We start from the raw sequence: 14,946 nt of genomic DNA, 5'->3' as shown, positions 1-14,946 counted from the left end.
TGAAGACAAAAATGGGAGTGATAAAAATAAATATTGCTTGTGCCTGTAACATGAAAGGGTATTTTGAGAGATGTGAGAGTACCCAGCTGGAAAAGAAGGAAGAGCAATGCTGGAAAGACACTTCAATGCAAGAATGACTTGCACGGTGGGTTAGCCAGGCTTTCTGCTCACAATACAAAGTGGGGACTGAGAGATCATTGGCATTTTCAGGCCCCTCAAATTTAATTCAGCATGTGTTTAAAGAACAGCTGGCTTGAATGCGGCAAAATGAATCATTCACCTATGGGTTGAGGAGTCTGAAAAGGTGATGGAGACTCGGCGTTGAGCAGTGGCCCCATGTGTCGTGCATGGGGACTGCTGCCGTGTTGACCGTGCCGAGCCGGCAGCAAGGCTGTGCGCTTTGTGTCGGGGATCTGGAAAGTGCAGAGAGATGGGAGAGCTGCATGGAAGGCATCTTCTTTTATTTAGATTTATCTGCTGGTTTTCAGAATAGTCGCTACTTGCTGCCTTCTGGTTTATGCTTTTATAATGTACCATGGGTGTGGACTGGGAATATTGTAGGTCCTGTGGATGCGTCTCAGCAATTTCAAATGTGGTTTAGAAGTGCATTTTTAAAAATCGAGGGGAACTCCTTCAAGTCTGCACCTGGGGTAAAAATTAACTTGATTTTCAAGTGTGGCATAGCTCCCTTCTGCCTTTCTGTTCTCAATTTGGAAACTTACTGCTTCGTAAACCACTTTGCAAAACACCAGTCTCAGGTGGACAACGCCAGTACGTTTCAATGAACCACGTGTTCTAAGGTTGAGAAGTTTTCCTAGTTGTTATGGGAGTGCAACTGGACAAATATTTTTTAGATATTCATAAATTGTTAAATTAGATGGCTAGATGATCATACACTTGCAATCTGAGAAAAAATCAGAAAGGTTAATTAAGGATTAATTGTAAATTTGATGTCAGAAATAGTGTCAAGTTTCAGCGTGGACACTAAATTAAATTTAATTTAGTTCATGCTGTAAGAGATGAAGGAAATTTAAGCTTACTATAGCTACAGATGTGAGGGTGTACCGAGGTCATTAATGCATATTAACTCATACTTTTAAAATTCATGCCTGCCTTTAATTTGGCTTGATTTTTGCCATCTGTCTCCATGCAAATGACACTCTGGAAGCCCGACTTTTTTTGAGGTATTGCAGAAATGCGTTTTTCACCCCGCTATTCCCTTGCAACCTCCAAGCTGAGATTTTATGCTGGGTGAGGGCAAGTAAAACCCTGCAGGTAGTATTTCAAATGCTTAATTTTGTGCCTAACCATCACCTCGCTGGTGCCAGCGCTTCACATCTGGGCCGTGCTCTCAGGTGTGAACATCACGTCCTGCCACGCGTGCACTGAAGCAGGTCGGCGTGGCGGTGGGGTGGCCGCCTCTGGGGTTGTAGGAGCAGGGGCAGGAAAGCGGTGCCTCTGTCACAACCGCTTCTGCTCACGCCCCAGCTCCACTGTCGGTAGGGTTGTAAGCTGAGTCTTAGACCGCCGATCTGTCAGAGTCCTCGTTGGGCAGCACTCGGCCTTCTCAGCACCCTGGCAGTGGTCTGGTTGGTGGCTGAGCTGATAAAACCAATCACTGCTGTCAGGAGGTCTCAGGTCTGTCTTCCCAGCTTCCACCTGTGTGGATCCTCCCGTTGTTGCCGTAACTCCCTAATCTAGAAGAAAACAAACCTGGGGCGTGATTAAACACTACACAGGGCTCCCAGTAAGCAGAGGGAGCAGCTGCAAGCGTGTTGCCAGCCCCCCACGTCCCCTGAGCTTGCAGCCCCAACACGTGCTGTTCTTGGCCAGCTGGCGCCCAGGGGCTGCTGGACGATGACGATGACTTTTGGAGAGTGTGGCCTGCCATTTCTGCCCAAAGCTCACCTGCCAGGATTTCGGTAACCGCAGGCTGTGCTGGCGGTGGGGTTTTTGTGGCTAGTTTTTTCCATTGCTGGCTGCTTTTCTAAAGTGAAAACACTCAGGCTGGGTAAGAAGGTAATTGCGTCCTGTTTCGCCCCATCTGAGATTGCCCCACAGGCTATTGCATGTTTTAATGCTGTGTGTCGCAATCTTGCAATTGTTTTAAAGCATTTCTTGAGCACCTTGCAGGCATGCCCAGAGTATCGAATCTGCACACCTTTTCCCTTGGCCAGAATGCTTGGCTAACCATATGCTCCAAGCAGCCTTCTCTTTCCAGTATTGCTCCTTCTAGCCCCTCTCAGCTCCTGACAGATTCCTAAGCAGCCATATCCTAAAGAGCTTTGGGTCTCTTTGGTCCCTGAGTATCTTTGAGCCCCCTGACATCCTTTGACTGCTTTTTCTTAGGTTTCATGGCAAAAACCTCAAATTGGGAAAAAAACCAAAAAACAACAACAAAAACAAAAAACCCAAATCAAAACCCCCTCCAAATGTCCAGCTACATTCTGCCTCTCTTCTCTGTAGCTACACCTCTTTATTTTTCCCCAAACTGACTTTAACTGTTGGTGTTACCAGTAGTTCTAATGAAATTGTTTATAGTCGGTTACCAGGAGACTATTAGCTATGTGTTTGTGTCAAAAAGTAGGTATACTGGCTTAGAGCAGATGAGCTGCAAAAACTACCCCATTAAAAAAAGCCTGGAGAGAAGCTACTTTGGTGTTGGTGGAAAAAGAGCAGTTCTTCAGCTCTGGTTTGGGGAGGAGGATCACAGAAGTTGAGTTTATCTAGAGCAAGACAGGTCTGAAATGGAAATGTTTGTGCTTGCGGTACCTTGTCTGGGGAAGGTGGTGAGAAACTTTTGCGAAGCTGGTAGGTATGGAAAAAGGATCATTGCTGGGTGGGGTATTGCCTGGGTGAGGCTGCTGCTGGGTGGAAGAGATTGGATTAGTCGTAATTTGCACGGGTAGTCTTTCTTCATGGCCATGAGGTACCTCTTGCTTGAACAATGGGTGTTGTGTGGGCTGGCTGGCGTTCTGTTACTGCGCCGTGTCCTGGTGGAGTGTGGGAAACAGAAAGTCCTGCCCGAACTTCCCTTTCAACAGATGAGTTTCTAGCTTTGTTCACGGGAAGATGGTGTGGTAGCAGGTGATTCCTTCTCTAGCCCATCCCAATAATGTCACAGCTCGGGCATGTGTTTCCCCAGGCATATGGCCAAGAGAGCAATCGGTAACTGGATTTTCAATTCCTGCCCCTGAGGGCTGTAACCCTGTTCCTGGGTAGTGGAGGTTGAGGTCTGGCGGTGGCAATCACATCATCCCCAAATCCCTGCCAAAAGTACCACCTTAGTGCCTTCACTGCTCTGCTTTCTCAGCTGCTGGGCCTCTCTTCTGCAGAAGGGATGGCATTTGGCTTCTGTGTCTTCTGCAGTGCTGCCAAATTTGTCCAGAGTTGCTCTGAGGTGAACTTGGGCTGCCTAAGCATAAACTGGCCAACTTATGTGTGTACCTGGCATTAATTGCAGCAGTCTGCAGTAGCCCTAGGCTTGCCCTAGAAGTTGCTTTAATAAAGGGGAAATGTGTCTTTAATGAAAGTGGAGGGATTTTTTTATTTCCCCTGGAAACTGCTGCCTCCTGCTCCTCCAGCTTCAGCAGTGGCTGGTGTCTGAAGTCTTTCCCCTGCAGCATTGTGAAACAATTGAGTTGAGTAAGGGTCAGTGATAGCTTGTTAGGCTGAAGGCATCAAAACCAAGCAAAGCTACGTCCCATCAAAATGAATGCAACTCATGGAATTCCTGTAGTTCAGACTATGTTCATGCCTTCGATTTTATTTTTTTATTATAAATTATTTATAAGAAGGTTCCATTTTGTAGCAGAGCTGTATTCTAGTAGCACCAGCCATGCCAAAAATTTATATATAAATGCAACAGTTTACATCATAGAAATGGCAGGTTTATCAGGTGTTATTGTGTCCTTGTGGAATTGCTAAGCTGTCAACCTGGGCCTCGGTAGCAGGAGGAAAGGGTTGCAAAGCCAGGCTCTCAGAAAGCAGGATAGCATTTAAGTTATTTAGCCCAAATTTGATTTGTGTGTGCGCTACAGCTTCTGACTGCATGGTTTCACAGCTTCTTCTCAGTGTGATGCTGCCTTGCTCATTTTGCACAACGAATGTGTATTTGTGGTTGGTCGTCTTCCCCTGCCCCTTCTTTTTGCTGCTTGACACTGTGCTTTACTCATTATGCACTTCAACCCTGCCCCAAAGACAGAAACCTAAGTTCTCCAGTATGCTTCTCTGTGATGCTCCTCATAAATGTTTGAGCATCTGGAGTTCGCGATGTGTGTGTTGGAAAGCGTCTCTGTATAAATGGGGACCTGAGGCATACACAGGGTAGCCAGCCAATTTTGGGTGCTCTTCTGGGAGTTTTCCAGGATTTTACTCCTCTTAATAATTTCTGACATCCGTGAAATGCAGTTCTGGTGCTGAGACCTTCTGCAAGGGCCTGGCCATAAGGGATCTGAAAAGTTTCTTTTCAGATGTTTGTTTGGTTTCATAGCAGTTCTAACAGAAGCAAGGCAGGAGTTACTTCTCTCTGGCAGCTTTGATTTGCCTCTCTCATGGCATTTTATCTGGCCTTTGTGTCTTATTTATGACACATTTTTTTTTTACCTTTTTTTTTTTTTCTTGCGGTGGAAAAAAAACCCAGGCAGAACCTTGCTTCAGTGCTGTCATTCAGAGAGCACTTCTGTGTGAAGGAAGTTTGTGGTGACAAAATAAGGTGCAGGATTGTGATGCCGTCTTTTTTTTTTTTTTTTTTTTTTTTTGGTGCTTTTTGATGTGCGGGGAGAGAAGGCTGTTCTGCCGGGGGCTGGGCTCCTCAGTCCACCGCACAGACTTCTGCCACTGGAACAATCAGGGTATAGTAGCAATGAAACAGTCTCCATAGACCGTCGGTGGTGAGGATAAGATGCTTCACTGATAGGTTGTGTGGAGAGGATTTGTTGGCTGGCTGGCACTGGTGACCTGGGGAACTGTGAGCTCTGCCAGTGGACCCAAGAGGACAGGTAATTGCTCCAGCCAGTGCCTCTTCTCCGGCTTGTTCCCCCACCACCTCCAGGTCCTTGCCTTAGTCTTCTTCATTGACCAGTCCTGGTCTGAAGTTCCTGAGCATCTCATTCCAGTTCTTGGCTGAACCCCTGTCTGGGCTTCAGGTCCCACTCCTCTGCATCAGGTAGACCGGTCCTACCCAGGCTCCTTTGTTCTTCGCATCTTCTCCTCATCTGACTGATGTGAGCTGGTGGTGGGGTGTGTTTGTGTCCCTGCTCCCTGGCAGGACACTGTGTGGCCGTGCCCTCCCAGCCATGCTGGCACCTGGTCTGAGACACTGGTGAGAGGAAGCTGCTGCACCGCTTGGCCTGGGGGCACTCCTGGATGGTGCGCTGCTCTGCAGTGGTTTAATCATTTTCTACTTAACCGTAATTAACCCGACAGGCAGGGGTTTTATTATTATATTGTAGAAGAGTTGTGGTGGTAAGATTTCTAATTTTGGGATGAATCAGCGTTAACAATTAAGCAATAAACAGATACCATTTCTTTTACAAGAACACAGACAGCAAGATGTTTTCCTCTGCCAAAGCAGCCATCAGGCAATTGGTTGTCCTGCAGCTGGGTAAGGTGGGAAGGAGGAATAATTTCTCACCCATAGAAAGAAGATAAGCCATAAGTCTCTGCTGGCTGCTAGTGGGAGGGATGCTGAATGACAGTGGAGACTTGCTGCCTCCTCTCGCCTCCTGGTCCCACTATCTATGGTTACTGACTGTTAGTGCACATACTTGTCACACTGGAGCATGGATGTTACTAGGGTATTAATTAATTGCCTTCAGGCAGATAAACTCACCCGGGCTGGTACTAGACCTTCAACATCCTCCAGTATCTTTCCATACAGATCCTTTGTCTGAGGAAGGATGAAGAATTAGTGATAAATTAATGATAATTTTTTCCAACATTGTTGTGTGTGAGGGGGTAATTTTGGGTCCTTACTTAACCTTGGCATCTTCCAAGGTATCTTCTCTTCCAGTAACTCTCTGCTAGTATCCCTGGTGGTGCAAATGCTTGCCCTGTAGAAATGCTGTGTTGATGAATTTGTCAAACTCTGGCTTGACCAAAAGGCAAGGGGGCCTGATCCCTCTCGTGCTCCTTACTTGTAGGACAAGTGCTGGGGGTTCGAGCTCTGCTGAGGGACGCTGCCCATCCTGCAGCTGGTGGCTCCCAGCACCCAGCATGGGCTCTGTGCATGTCTGGATGGAGCTGGGCTGCCAGAGGTGCTCCTGAGCAGGCAATCTCGCTGTCCTGCTGTGGAGAGGGGCGCACGTCCCCTTGATCCTCTTACCTCCCAGGGATGCTGCTGAACGTTTCTGAGCATTGTGCCCTGTTCGTAGGAGGGAGTGGGCGGGCAGCTGAGCATCTCCCTTGGCCTCAGCCTGGCTGTTGTGCTTCCTCTCCCAGCTCTGCAGCTGCCCCTGGCGCTGCCACGGCAGAAGCTGCACACCTCTGATGGCATCTCTGGGTTCACTTTTCAGTCGCTTATGAAGGCAGACTTGGGTAGGGAGGGGGAAGCCAGAGGTGGATTGTTGTATGTTTTTGAAAGTGATGTCCCAGAAGAAGTGCTGCATGGCTGGACAACTGGTGTGGAGGGCTTGCTTGACCGCCCATGCTCCTCTTGCATCCCTTTTCTCTCCTGTTTGCACTGTTTTTCTAATTTAAATGTGCCCTTTCTGCAGGCCACAATGCCTGCTGTGAGCATAGCCTGCAGCAAGGGGATCTTACTGCTCTGCTGAGCTTGCTGGCTGGGGATTTCCTAGCCTGACATGTAACAGTGCGCTGGGGCTCAGGCTCACTGTTACTCATCCAGCCTTCCTCTACTGCGTTACAGATGTCCTGTGGTCTGCCTGTCTAAATTTCCTCACCAGAGGGTGGCTTGCTCTAATTGCTTGCTGTGATGGCTGACCCCTTGCTGGGTGAGGTGGCTCTCAAAGGTGCAGCTACGCTGAGGAACGCTGCTGGCTGGAAGAAGTGAAGAGCATTATTTTTCAGTCTAGCAGTCTGCTCTTTCTGTTTTCCTCCCCCTTGACCTAACCCTCAAGTGTTGTTTAGTTTCGTTATTTCTCACACGGCGAGAACCTGCACCAGCTGGTGCTGGTGGGACCTCAGCACTTGTGGTAAGGCATTGCATGCTGGTGTCTCTTTGCACTGAGCAGTACCCCTCTTCTCTTTATCATCTTGCTCATTTCTTGCTTTTTACCTCTCTTTTTATATCTTCTCCTCCCTTTCCTCATAACACAAACTTTATATAGCCTAAGCTTACCTTTTTCCCCCTGCTTCCCCTCCCCTGCCACAGTGCACTGCAGTGGGATAGGGTTATCGGGTGGTTCAAGCTGGCAGTAATTTGGGTTATTGGCATATTAGGACCTGTCCTTAAGCTGTGAGCGCTTGGGTTCCCTGCTGAGAGCAGAAATCTGAGCTGCTGGACTCAGGGGTGAAACATATGCCAGGCCATGCAGATACACTGGAAACTTGCCCAGGGCAGGATAATTATGGAAGGCGGCATTTTTTGAGCAGACCGTGTGCTCTTACTTGCTAAACAGTCTTGTGATTAATATCTTATTTAAGAGGATTTTAGGACATGTGCTGTAGTACACTGACTTTCTTTTAGAAGTAGGGGAGAGGCTAGAAAAATAAGCTCTGTAGAAGCTCTTTTGTGTTTCCAGCAAGAGTCATCAGGTTAAGTGCAGTGCATCACTGCTCCATTGCATCAGTGTAGGTGGTGGGTTTTGCTATTAATGGTTCAGTGAGAGAGGGGTCTGCAAGAGGGGCTTTGCACATGCATCTATACAGGCTGCGTTGCTGAGATCTCCTTAGGGACCCACAACTCCAGTGCTGAGGGTGAGTTCTGCCCTGATCTCAGCATTACCAAGCTCTCCCTGACCCTGGTTCCTGGCATTAGACTCTGGGGAGTTCTGCAGCCAACAGGTTTTGCCTTCAAAATAAAGCTCCTCCATGTGTTGTTTTACTTGCACACAAGTTATGTTTAAAGGTTTTGGTGGCTTGGTTATCTGTCTTGCCCAGGGCACCCTTGCCTGTGGTGTGGGCGCGCAACAGCATCTGCGGGCTCTGGGCGTTTCCATGTCACTTCTGACTTCTGCTATGTGGTTCCGGCTAGTGGTTGTAGTCTCCAGTCCAGTGGTTTCTGATCAGTCTGATGTGGCTGTCTAACATCTCCCCCTTAATTTCTTTTCTAGGCTAGAGAACTCGATTAAAAGGGAGATGCGTGCAGAGCATGGATGTGCTCCCCATGGTGGCACCTCCTACAGATCTTACTTGTCAATCTGCTTCTGCCTGGAAGGGTTTGACAGGGATTGCTGTAGACAGCAAAGGAACCTGGAGATGAAGGTGATGACCATGGCTGCTCTTCCTTTCTCTGCCCCTCTTTTCCCTTTCACATAACTGTAGCAGGACCATGGCTGCTGGTGGTGTGATGAGTCTATGTACATTCAGAGGCACTGCTATTTGCACTGGGGCTCTCATGTTGCATGCAGAGTTGGGAGGACGGTAAAGAAAACAGGAAAGGTTCTCTGCCATTCCCTTTGCAACTATCCTATATTTCTCTTTTAAAGCAAAATAAAACATTTATTCTGCTTCTTGCAGGAGCCCTTGTAGCTGTTGATATGTATTGGTTATGCTCCAGAAATATGCGTCTGAGATCCAGTGATTATTCTGGCTTGCATAAAATTAATATAAGATGTGTGCTGGCATTCATTTCAGTTAGGGTTTTCACCAGAAACCCTCTGGGATTATTGTCAGTTAAAGTAATTAGCTGGCTGCTTTCACAGCTGACCTCTGCTGAACACGCCTGAAATGCTTTTGTTGGTGGTACTACTACTTTTCCGTTATGTCATTCTTCCCCGCTGGCATCCTGCCCCTTATCGCCTCGCTGCAAGCCTTTGGCAGCTGCCTCCTGAGATGACTGGCTAGTCCAAAAGATCCATATCACATATTGAATATTCCTAGAGCTCTGTGCTTCAGCTTTTGGCCTGATTAGTCCAATAATTGCGTGAACGCTGCTACCCTTTGCCATACAATTAGCATACACCATAGGTTTTGATCATGCAAAGCAAGATCCTCAGGCAGCCTGAGCCACTGCAGTGATTGGGGAAGGTGGTGATGCTGGGAACCCTCCTTTTCTCTGGTGCATGGGAAAGCTAACTTGGCAGGGGGCATTTCTAGAGGTGACTGCAAATGCAAGTGTTGGGTTTATGCCTGTTTTCATGTGTGAAGAAGGTTTGTGAGGACCTCATTAAAACTGCTTCTTTAAATCTTTAAGTTGCTGGCATCAGGAGTGCTGGATGTGGCTCCCCACTTCCTCCTGTGTTGAGAACATGCTAATCTCCTCTCCTCTGCTTGGAACCTGAATCTTTAATGCAGAAAATGTACCACCCTTTCATCCTTTCTGGCCAGGGAACACTTCTCCCTCCCAGTGTTGTATTACCTTTAGCATTGCAAACTGAAACACTTTGGCTGGAGTGGAGGAGCTCCAGCAGCCTGCCTACCCAGGGGCTGCTGGATTTCCATCCCCAAAGAGGGTAAAGAGCAGCCAAAATTTGCATGGATGTCAAGACAGAGCGGTGTGGGGCCTGGGGAGTGTTGGCAGGAGTGGCAATGCACTGACGGAGGTAGGTGAGTGGAAAAGAAAGAGCATGGTCCATTGCCTTGGGCATCTTTGGCAGCTGCTTTTTTCGTGGAGGAAGAAGGAAACGAAGCTGGAGACAGCTTGACTTCTGGTTAGCTGGGATTTGGGTATAGAATGGAGGATCAAAAACTATGTCAGCCATGGAGCCCTGTAAAACTTTTGGTTTTGTTTTGTTTTTGGAACAGAGGCGGGGGTTAGTTTTGTTTTTCTTCCTTGTTCCTCATTCCTCTGTGGAAATCCTCTGCTTACTGGACAAAGACATGTCTTGGGGATGTGACCTCAGGTGAGCTGGTGAGATAGCAGGATCCTGTGTAGATACATGAGTCATCCTCTCTTGGGAGGTATGGGAGCACGGTGCAGCTCTATGTGCACGTGCAAAGTACAGATATGCAGCAGCAACTGATTACTCTTATTTTGGCCTTGGTTGGATGCCAGTCTTTGGGATAGCTGAAATCTAAGGCCAAGCCAACCTCTCAAGGACAGGCTCACTTTTAGTGCAGAGATATTCCTTATCTTAATGTGCTTTGGTATCACTGAACCTTCCATTTGTGCCAGGACAAAAATCTTTAGTCCCTTTTGAAATGCTCAGAAGTCTTGCTGTTGAATAGCCAAACCTGGTCCCCTGATACTATATTTTCAGACTAGGCAGCCTGGTTAGGCCTGGCTTGAAATATGGCTGCTGGGGGAGTTGAATGTTTGAAAACCAGCAAAGCGGTATATTTGGTCTGTAATACTTGTATCTTTCGGTCTGCCCAACCCTCTTGTCTGCAGTTATGCTGCTCAATATGTTAATATCTGAAATAGAAAAGGGCCTTTTCCTCTTTCCTCCTTTGGGCACATCTGAAATAGGGAAGTAAAACCAAAAATAGGCACGCAACCCCCCTTCATCCCCCAGCTCTCCATGTAGCTGTGTGGGAGCCTGTGACCCCTGCTTCTTTAGAAAGTGGCTTGTGGCTCAGCTAAGCTTATTCGTTGGAGAAGAGGGACTGTTGATGTGTTGGGTCTAGATGGTTGAAGGTGGAGGGGAGAAGGACAAGCTTTGCTGTGTTGCATCCAGGTTTAACAATGGTTCTCCAGGTTGAGTGTTCAGACCAGCGGAGCACGCTCAGCAAACCCTTGGACCACGTACAAAACCACAGTTCTCTTTAATGATAAGAGGATGATACATATGTAATCGTATTGTGTAAGATTAACAGAGTAATTAATTCTGTGTACTTGATGCTGAACTGTGGTGCCAGGCCACCAGCTTGTTTTTGCTGCAGTTTTGCACGTGCTTTAGAGGTGGCTCCACCAGCGCTATTAGTTTGGGGCATCTTTCTCTGTCAGGAGTCAGCTGTTGGTGTCTGTGGCCGCTCTGGTGTCAGCCTGTTTCTGTATATTCAAGGCTTCTGCTGTCTTACATACAAGAGGTCCATGCTGCGGTACGCTATGGCGGAAGACACCCATCTCAGACATTGCTTTGCACTTGAAGTATCCTGTGGAACTCCGTGCATCAACTCTGAAACATCTTGGTGACATGGGCCCAGAACAGGTGCTACACACAGGGGATCCAGGAGAGATGGGAGAAAAGCTGACCAAAAATGTAGATAAGGAAAGGACTTCCAACAAGGAAGGTTTGTGGAGGGTGGGAGGAGGGCTGGAGGTGGGTATACAGATCTTGGCAAGCCAGGAGGGCAGCTGCCTGCCATTGCACCATGGGGAAGGCCGCAGAAATTAGGACATCCCCTTGTGTGGTGCTGATGCTGGAAGGTGTATGAAGGGCCTTAGGGAGCATTTCCCAGGAGAAAGAGGGGAGTCCTGGCAGGAAATCACCCAGTTCCTCACGGGTAGCACCTATATCCATCTCCAACCCTCTTTCCTCCCTCCACACAAGTGCTGTGCATCCTCGGTCTCCTAAAAATAGCTCTTCAGTACCGCTGCGGTCAGAGGAGCGGTTTTGCTGAGCACTAACCACCAGCACTGCCATGCGAGTGTTTGATCAGACGGCGCAGAGCACAGCGCTTGCATCGCTGCCGGCAGCCGCAGCGCCCTGTGACGAAGTCAAAGGGTTCAGGGGAGCCGGCGCCTCCTAGACAAGCGCGTGGGAAATTTCCGCTCGGCTTCCCCGCTCTCACACAAATCGTTTTTCACCTCTTTGGGCTGTAATCTGCCGAGATCTCTGAAAGAGCTCTGATATTTGATCAGCTTGTAAAGACCTCTCAAAAAGGGCACCGGGGTGGGGGTTAGCCGCAAGTGTGCTCATTTCTGAAGCACTGATGCTCCATCCTATTTGAGATGGCTGCAGATAAAACTTACAGAGATCCAGACAAGACAAGGCTTTGTACACAACCCAAAGTGAGAGGAACCTAAAAACTGGGGCAGGCTTATAATTTTTACTCCTGTACTCTGGGAAAAAACCTGAAAATTATTGTTCCTAACAGACCAGAAAATATTTGTCAGACTGATGCAGTTTTTTAAACTAGTGATTTCTATACTTAATAACTTCAGAAGGAGAAAGAAAACTTCAGAGAAGATGACTTGTAAAACTAATCTCCCTTGACAACATACAACTCTGACCTAGATGCATGTTGGACAGCTTACGAAAACGCTTTTAGTTCAGCAATATCAATTTCTTATCATATCGTGAATGCATTATTATCTAACTCAAAAATAGGTGGGCATAGTATATAAGTACATAATTATATGTATTTAGAATCATAGAATCATAGAATGTTTAGGGTTGGAAGGGACCACTAGTGGTCATCTAGTCCAACCCCCCTGCAGTGAGCAGGGACACTGCTAACTAGATCAGGTTGCTCAGAGCCCCATCCAACCTGGCCTTGAATGTTCCCAGGGATGGGGCCTCCACTACCTCTCTGGGCAACCTGTTCCAGTGTTTTACCACCCTCGTTGTAAAAAATTTCTTCCTTACCTCTAGCCTGAACCTACCCTGTTCTAGTTTGAAACCATTTCCCCTTGTCCTAACACAGCTGGCCCTACTAAAAAGACGTTCCCCATCTTTCCTATAGGCCCCCTTTAGGTACTGGAAGGCCGCAATCAGGTCTCCCCGTAGCCTTCTTTTCTCCAGACTGAACAAGCCCAACTCTCTCAGCCTGTCCTCATAGGAGAGGTGCTCCAGCCCTCGGATCATTTTTGTAGCCCTCCTCTGGACCCGTTCCAACAGTTCCATGTCCTTCTTGTGCTGAGGGCTCCAGAGCTGGACGCAGTACTCCAGGTGAGGTCTCACCAGAGCTGAGTAGAGGGGCAGAATCACCTCCCTCGACCTGCTGGCCACGCTTCTCCTGATGCAGCCCAGAGTACGGTTGGCCTTCTGGGCTGCCAGCGCACATTGCCGGCTCATGTCTAGCTTTTCATCCATCAGTACCCCCAGGTCCCTCTCGGCAGGGCTGCTCTCGATCCTTTCTTCCCCCAGCCTGTATTGATACTGGGGGTAAATAATAATTTAAGTAAATAATATTTTAAGTTCTCTTGCATTGTAAAATTAATAGCCTATACAAAAAAGTATTTTTGCATTCTCTGTTTTTTTCTTTCAGGTAGAAGACAAGAAAAATTAATGCAGCTAAGCTGAAGAATAAGGATGCACATACTCTAGAACTGCTGTAAATGTTCTTTAGGGGGAACACCTGAGCTTAGCAAAATGCATCCAGAAGAAGAAAGGTGCATGCAGGTGTGCAACCAAGCAACTGCTTCAGGCTCATGGAAAGTTGTGAAGCAGAACCACAAGGATGACAGGGGCTGCTAGGCCATCTGAGTGAGATGGTTAGTGATGATATTCATGATGTTCATGGCTTAAGAGAGAGTGCAAGATTAATTCTCATTGTAGCTTTAGGCACTTTTTGAGATCTTATCCTGAATCAAAAGCTGCCTTTTTTTCTTAGGCAAATGGCTTTTCTTGACCTATGCGAAATATCTACAGAGAGCTAATGGCAAACCATACAAAATTATATTGCAAACAGACATCAGACTGTAGAGAGTTTGGTATGAAACAAACGTGCTGCAGAAAAGAAAGTACTGGTTTTCAAAAAGTTACTGAAAAAGTTGCCAAGTGAAAATATCCTAAGCTTCAAAATGCTTGTATAGTTTGTCATTAGCTCTGGAAATTACGATCCCAGCTGATAATAGTATTTTTTTGTGTTATTTGATCAAATCTAGCTGTTAACCAGCTCAGAAAACACTGTGATTTGAAATTTTTTCATGTATGTGCCTGAGACAAACTGTGTAAGTTGAAACTAAAATAAATAATGTGGTTTTGGTTTTTGTTGGGGTTTTTTTGTCTTTGTTTTGTTTTGTTTTGTTTTGTTCTAATTGGGCTTCTGCATAGCATTTTTGTTAGGCAACTTAACAAGGCATGGAGGATATTGCAACTCAGCTTTCTGCAATTTCTTAGTCTGTTTTCTAAATCAAGAATGCTATCTTCCACAATTTTATTCCTTTTAATAGATTCTAGCATCAGTAAGAAGTGGATGACTGCACACAGAATTGTACAACTGTTAGGCAGTAATTGTCACCAAATTTTAAGAGACAATTTATGACTCAAAGAGAAAGTATTTCCAATCCATATTTATTTCATGCCTGCAATTTCTGGTTAAAGAATGTACTAACAACATTTTTGCTTCTTATCCCTTAATTTATTTAGAAATTGGTCTACCCTTTGAAGTGAGAAGGAAATGAAAGCAAAAATATATTGGTAAAAATTACCAATTTTAATTAAAAAACAACAAAGCTATCTTCCTCTTCTCTTAAAAAAAAAAAGAAAAGTTTTTGAGGAAAACATACATAATCAGTGATTGTAACCTGGGGAATATGAAATTCCAGAATTACCTGTGCCATGATGCATGGGTTAAACTACTGGTGTTGAGCAAGGATAATCTACCAAACTTTACCCTTCTGCCAGGTAGTTAACTGAAGATCTACTTTTCTTCAAAGAGGAGTTCAGCAATGAAAAGCCCAGCAACTCAATTCTGTCTGAATATCCTTTCAAGATACTTAATAACTGGAAGAAATCATTTTCATCTTTGCCTATAAAATTATTGCCAACTTCTTGCTATTTGGGAAATACTTGGTTTGTTTATAAATGCCCAAAATACAGTAATTAACACCTACACAGAAGTTTCACTCTACTATGTATTAATGAACTACTGTTCTTCCCCTTTCTTCAATATAGATACCAAAATATCACAGCATCCAGTTTTAACAAGCCCTAAATAAGTGTTTCCTTGTTTCCCTCATCCATTCTCACCTTCCTATACTGAAACCCCTTTTCA

General features: G+C 46.3%; 1 protein-coding gene across 6 annotated transcripts in view; it reads left to right on the top strand.

Moving 5' to 3' along the window:
* Nucleotides 1–14,946, top strand: part of ST6GAL1 (ST6 beta-galactoside alpha-2,6-sialyltransferase 1) — a 46,784-nt gene that overhangs the window by 2,580 nt on the left and 29,258 nt on the right. The window contains exons 1-2 of one of the 6 annotated variants that reach the window (XM_035888828.1): nucleotides 9,030–9,181; nucleotides 11,067–11,193. The exons of 1 other annotated variant lie outside the window; for it this stretch is intronic. In XM_035888828.1, coding sequence (XP_035744721.1) covers nucleotides 9,157–9,181; nucleotides 11,067–11,193 — 152 coding nt within the window. In that variant the 5' untranslated portion in view covers nucleotides 9,030–9,156. 4 more of the 6 variants (XM_035888822.1, XM_035888827.1, XM_035888821.1 and 1 more) reach the window with 4 other exon arrangements.

Source organism: Egretta garzetta, unplaced genomic scaffold (genome assembly GCF_000687185.1).
Source record: "Egretta garzetta isolate BGI_Z169 unplaced genomic scaffold, ASM68718v1 scaffold161, whole genome shotgun sequence".
Lineage (NCBI taxonomy): Eukaryota > Metazoa > Chordata > Aves > Pelecaniformes > Ardeidae > Egretta > Egretta garzetta.
The sequence above is the reverse complement of the archived record's forward strand: the minus strand, read 5'-3'. Positions and strand labels throughout refer to the sequence as shown.